The following is a 5,864-nucleotide window of genomic DNA, read 5'->3' as shown; positions in this document are numbered from 1 at the left end:
AGGTTGCCTCGATCAAATCCTAGGTTTCCTCGCTGAATTTCTAGGTTCCGTCGCTCAATTTCTAGGTTCCTTCGCTCAATTCCTAGGTTGCCTCGCTCCAATTTTTACATTGCCTCGCTCAATTCCTAGGTTGCCTCGCTTAATTTCTAGGTTCCCTTGCTTAATTTGTAGCTTTCCTCATCAATTCCTAAGTTCCCTCGGTTGCCTTGCTCAAATCCTACATTGCCTCGCTGAATTCCTACGTTGCCTTGCTCAATTCGTAGGATTCTTCGTTGAATTTCTACGTTGCCTCGCTCAATTCCTAGTTTCCCTCGCTCAATCCCTACGTTCCATCGCTCAATTTCTAGGTTGTCTCGCTCAAATCCTAGGTTCCCTCGCCCAATTTCTAGCTTCCCTCGCTCAATTCCTAGGATTCCTAGCTGAATTTCTACATTGCCTCACTCAATTTGTAGGTTCCCTCGCTCAATCCCTATGTTGCCTCGCTCAATTCCTAGGTTACCTCGTTCAAATCCTAGGTTGCCTCGCTCAATTTCTAGGTTCCCTCGCTCAATTTGTAGCTTCCCTCGCTCAAATCCTAGGTTGTCTCGCTGAATTTCTAGGTTCCCTCACTAAATTTCTACGTTACCTCACTCAATTCCTAGGTTCCCTCGCTAAATTCCTAGGTTGCCTCGCTCAATTTCTAGTTTCCCTCGCTCAATTTCTAGCTTTCCTCGCTCAAATCCTAGGTTGCCTCGCTCAATTCCTACGTTGCCTCGCTCAATTTTTAGGTTCCCTCGCTCAATTCCTAGGTTACCTCGCTGAATTCCTACGTTGATTCGCTCAATTCCTACGTTGCCTCGCTCAATTACTATGTTCCCTTGTTTAATTTCTAGCTTCCCTCGCTCAATTCCTAGCTTCCCTCTCTCAATTGATAAGTTGTCTCGCTCATTTTCTAGCTTCCCTTGCTCAATTTCTAACTTCCCTCGCTCAATTCCTAGGTTACTTCACTGAATTCCTTCGTTGCCTCGCTCAATTCCTACCTTGCCTCGGTCAATTCCTAGGTTCCCTCGCTCAATTTCTACCTTCCTTCACTCAATTCCTAGGTTACCTCGCTGGATTCCTATATTGCCTCGCTCAATTCCTACATTGCCTTGCTCAATTTCTACCTTTCCTCGCTCAATTTCTACCTTCCCTCGCTCAAATGCTAGGTTGCCTCGCTCAACTCTTAGGTTGCCTCGCTCAATTTCTAGCTTCCCTCGCTCAATTTCTACCTTCCCTCGCTTAATTCCTAGGTTACCTCGTTGAATTCCTATGTTCCCTCGCTCAATTTCTAGCTTCCCTCGCTCAATTTTTACCTTCCTTCGCTGAATTCTTACGTTGCCTCGCTCAATTCGTAGGTTCCTTCTACCTTCCCTTACTCAATTCCTAGGTTACCTCGTTGAATTCCTACGTTGCCTCGCTCAATTTCCTAAGTTGTCTCGCTCAATTTCTAGGTTCCTTCGTTCAATTCCTAGGTTACCTCGCTGAATTCCTACGTTGCCTCGCTCAATTTATAGGTTGTCTTGCTCAATTTCTAAGTTCCCTCGCTCAAATCCTAGGTTGCCTCGCTGAATTTCTAGCTTCCCTCGCTTAATTTCTACCTTCCTTCATTGAATTCTTACATTGCCTTGCTCAATTACTACGTTGCCTTGCTCAATTTCTAGGATCCTTCTATCTTCTCTCGCTCAATTTCTAGCTTCACTCGCTCAATTCCTACGTTGCCTCGCTCAATTCCTAGATTCCCTCGCTCAATTTCTAACTCCCCTCGCTCAATTCCTAGGTTGCCTCGCTTAATTGATAGGTAGCCGCGCTCAAATTCTAGGTTCCCTCGCTCATTGTCTCGGTTCCGTCGCTGAATTTCTTAGTTGCCTCGCTTAATTTCTAGGTTTTCCGCTCAATTTCACCTTGCCTTGCTCAATTTTTTAGGTTGCCTAGCTCGGTTTCATCTTGCCTCGCTAAATTTAATGTTTGCCTTGTTGAATTTCAAGTTTCCCTCACTCATTTTGGAATTTGTCTCGCTCAATTTTTAGTTTGCTTCGCTCGATTTCAACTATGTTTAATTTTTTACGTTATGATTCTTTAAGTAGTGAAATTTGCTATTAATATATTTTCAATTACATGTTTGTAGGTGACGATTCTTGTTCTCAATTCCCAAACCCATCCTCTAAGTGTTCATTGAGATGGTGGTTCGACACGGTGAAGGGTGGATTAGAGAAGCATGATACTCGGCTAAGCCTATTCAAGCAATCTCCATTTTCCTTCTTATTGCACCTCTCATCCTTTCGATTTATAGGGGCTCTATTTCACCTTCTTCTTGTAAGATATAAAGGGGATCTTATATTTGAGATACGGGGGACACGGTTGCAATTCACGGAGATGGACTTCGCCCTCATAACAGGGCTTAAGACTGGGGAGCTTACAATACCAGAAAAGCGTCCCATCAGTAGTACATTAATGGACAAATACTTCAGAGAATATCCAGTTATTAAGAAGCATTTATTAGATGTGTTTAATAAATTAGTTGATACCAATAAGCACGAGGATGTAGTGAAGGTTGCTCTACTTATGTGTGTAGAGTATTTTGTTAGGGGAACCGAATCGAAAACTATGTGTAACATGGATTATATGTACCTAGTAGACTCCATAGAGGATTTCTATAGCTATCCTTGGGGTAGTTTGGCCTACAATACAATGTCGCAAGGGGTCGCAGCTGCTGTGATGGCATCAGGTGCGGTTCGCTACAATGTATATGGTTGTGTCTTTCCTCTGCAGGTAAGAACTCTTTATTTATTCTACATGATTATATTCAATTGTGGATTTTTATCCTCATGCAATTTCTTTAAAACAGATATGGGCTGTAGAGAGATTACCGGCCCTACAAGAGTGTGTTATTTCATTTGTTCCCTCGCAAATTCCACGCTTCATTCAATATCGAGGTTGGAAGGGTTGGAGGTACAACAAAATATATGCAATTTTTGAGAGTGAAGCTGTAAGTATATGTATTTCTCGGCCGTTCACTTTGCTTGATTTGACACTTACACTCCGTATATTAACATCAATCTGGGTTCTTTTGCAGACTATCTTAATAAAGAACTTGGAACCCACCCTACGAGAATGGGAAATGGACGCCGTTCGCTTGCTCCGTGATAGTTTTCAGGTGAGATATCATAAGCGTTTAATTAAAATGAAATGTTGTTTAATTCACCATTAAAAGTTTTTCGACTCTTATATGTGCATTGATACATTTTGAAGGTCATCGAAACTCAGGAATTAAGCGATGAGGGTAACGAGAATGATGACGAGGGTGAGGGGGGATCAGCGGAAAGTGATGAAAAAGGCGTACAGGGAGAGGGATCAGGGGGGAATATTATGAAACCATCTCTTTTGATGGATGATTTTAGGGTTGGGATAGATGAGTTGAAGAAGGAGAGAGAGGAGTTGAAGAAGGAGAGGGATGAGCTAAGGAAAGAGAAGGAAGAGTTGAGAAAGAGAGAAGAGAGGCTTGATGAGAGGGAGGCGTTGTTGAAAGAGAAAGAATTGTTAAAGATGGAGAGAGTAGATCTAAATGAGAGAGTGCAGTTGAAGAAAGAGAAGGAATTATTTTTCATCATGAACGAGGAGTTGAATAGGCGGATGTGTGAGTTATTGAGAGAAACTGAAAACTTAGCAAAAGAGAGGGAGGCCTTAAAGAAGGAGAAGGAATATTTCTATATACAGAGAGGACAGTTTATGAGGGATGAGGACGAGGAGTTGAAAAAGAAAGTCAAAGTTGAGGATATGGAAGAAAAAGAACAGGGAAATGTGGAGTTGGAGGTGCAATCGTATGGTATGGCGGAGCATAATCTATTGGATGAAGCACCCATTTCTCCTCCTATTTATGTAAGGAGAACTAAAAGGGTACTTAAGCCATCTTATTATATGGTTTCTCCATTCTTGTCCCTGTCTTCGATCAATACAACCCCGAACGTGGTGAGGCGACCTGAGGAAGCCGTAAACTTTCCTACATCTCCGATACCATTTCATCTACAGATGGATCCATTCAGGATGCTATCAACGGATGAACTCAAAGAGGTAGAAAAATACTATGAAGCAAATAAGGAGACGGGAGAGGCTTCATGGTTCAAGTCTATATGGGTAGATGATGCGTGGGTTGATAGTGTGGTAAGCATTCGTATGAGAGTGTCTATATACATTGACTTTCATATAGTTATATCTTTTAATCGATTATTGCTGAATCATATTATCTTGTGGAGTAGGCTATCGACAAATATGTTGACTTCCTAGAGGAAAGGCAGTCTGATTGTGCAATTGCATATCCCCAAGATTGCAAGTTCTGTCCCACTTATTTTATGGTAAATATTTAGTTCGGAGTATCGCTAACCTATTTTTTCAATTAATTCATGTTTTTCTACTTGTATTGATCTTTGATTTTTGTTACAGCCATGCCTTCAAACTAGTATGCCGACTCTAAGGGCGTATCGGGACTCGAAGTCTGCTTCGGAACGTGCAAAGTTGGTAGGCATGATGAACAATGTCATCGCAATTGCCAAGCAGCGGGGTAAATCACACGCTAAGGAGATTTGGTATAGTGAACGGGTAATTTATTCATCACATAACATCAAAAAAGGTCTTAATGTGTTCTTTGATCATGTTTTTTAACTGATAGCCTACTTCTTAAACATGGACAGGTTTATGTACCCGTCAACCATGATAACTCTCATTGGTTCTTGATGGTCCTATATCCAAGACAACGAGAGATCATTATTATCGATAGCTTAGTGTCAAATGCTCTCCTAAAGTATAAGCAGATGATCAATTTGATGACGGAGGCGCTCCCGATTCTCTTCCATGCCATCGGAGACGTCACCGCGCATGAAGGGAAGACTTGGACTGCCAAATCCATGAAATCTGTGCCAAAGCAATGCAACGGTTTTGACTGTGGCATATTTGTAATGAAATTCATCGATATACTGTGCAGCGGTCGTACCTTGGAGGGAACAGATATGCAAAAATTCACTATGCATTGGAGGAAGTCGATAGCGTATGATTGTTTGTCTGTAACCTGTAAATGATACTTGTTGTAGGCATGAGATGAAAATGATAATTTTGAGGAATATTGTATTATATATAGTGTTGTATGTACCCCGCACAATTTGTACTTCAGAAAATTTACAATTAAATTTCATAACGTGTAAATGTTTCCGTCACTCAACTTTCATGCTTGTTTTGTTCAACTTCTAGTTTGCCCTGCCTAATTTCAAGTTTCCCTATCTCACCTTATACTTACCCTCGCTCAATTCCTATGTTGTCTTGCTCAATTTCTACGTTGCCTCGCTCAATTTGTAGGTTGCCTTGCTCAATTACTAGGTTCCCTCACTCAATTTCTAGGTTCTCTTGCTCAATTCCTACGTTGTCTCGCTCAATTCATAGGTTGCCTCGCTCAATTGCTAGGTTCCCTCACTCAATTTTTAGCTTCCCTCGCTCAATTCCTACGTTGCCTTGCTCAATTCATAAGTTGCCTCGCTGAATTTCTAGGTTGACTCGCTCAATTTATAGGTTGCTTCACTCGTTTTCTACGTTGGCTTTAGGAACGGTAACCATTAATTGCAAATCGGAATATTGCGATAAATCCCCATATCCGTTTGAGTTTAAACATTGGACAGTCCCTTATCTGACCATGGGGCACCCATTTCATAACTCAGATGGGCCAGGGGCCATCAGGGTAGCCCGATTTACCATATATGGGCCCAAAGGGCCATCTCAGCTAATAAGTGGTACCTGGGGCTAACTGAACTAAGTTGCAGGGTATATATAAACCTTTAAACCCTCTCTCCCTAACTCCCACA

The 5,864-nt window shown here is 41.8% G+C and overlaps 2 protein-coding genes across 2 annotated transcripts; both read left to right on the top strand.

Annotated features, from left to right (window-relative positions):
• Positions 1-2,086: 2,086 nt before the first annotated feature.
• LOC131225035 (uncharacterized) lies at positions 2,087-3,430 on the top strand. The gene is made up of 5 exons (XM_058220460.1): positions 2,087-2,790; positions 2,867-3,007; positions 3,095-3,175; positions 3,271-3,322; positions 3,420-3,430. Exons 1-5 carry the CDS (start codon positions 2,137-2,139, stop codon positions 3,428-3,430), a joined length of 939 nt encoding a protein of 312 aa, XP_058076443.1. The 5' UTR covers positions 2,087-2,136.
• An 825-nt stretch (positions 3,431-4,255) lies between these two features.
• On the top strand, positions 4,256-5,183 carry LOC131225664 (putative ubiquitin-like-specific protease 1B). Its single transcript, XM_058221230.1, has 3 exons — positions 4,256-4,370; positions 4,459-4,614; positions 4,707-5,183. Exons 1-3 carry the CDS (start codon positions 4,368-4,370, stop codon positions 5,088-5,090), a joined length of 543 nt encoding a protein of 180 aa, XP_058077213.1. The 5' UTR covers positions 4,256-4,367; the 3' UTR covers positions 5,091-5,183.
• Positions 5,184-5,864: the final 681 nt, after the last annotated feature.

This window comes from Magnolia sinica, chromosome 14, assembly GCF_029962835.1.
Source record: "Magnolia sinica isolate HGM2019 chromosome 14, MsV1, whole genome shotgun sequence".
Classification (NCBI taxonomy): domain Eukaryota; kingdom Viridiplantae; phylum Streptophyta; class Magnoliopsida; order Magnoliales; family Magnoliaceae; genus Magnolia; species Magnolia sinica.
Note: the sequence above shows the minus strand (reverse complement) of the source record. Positions and strands in the feature narration are given on the sequence as shown.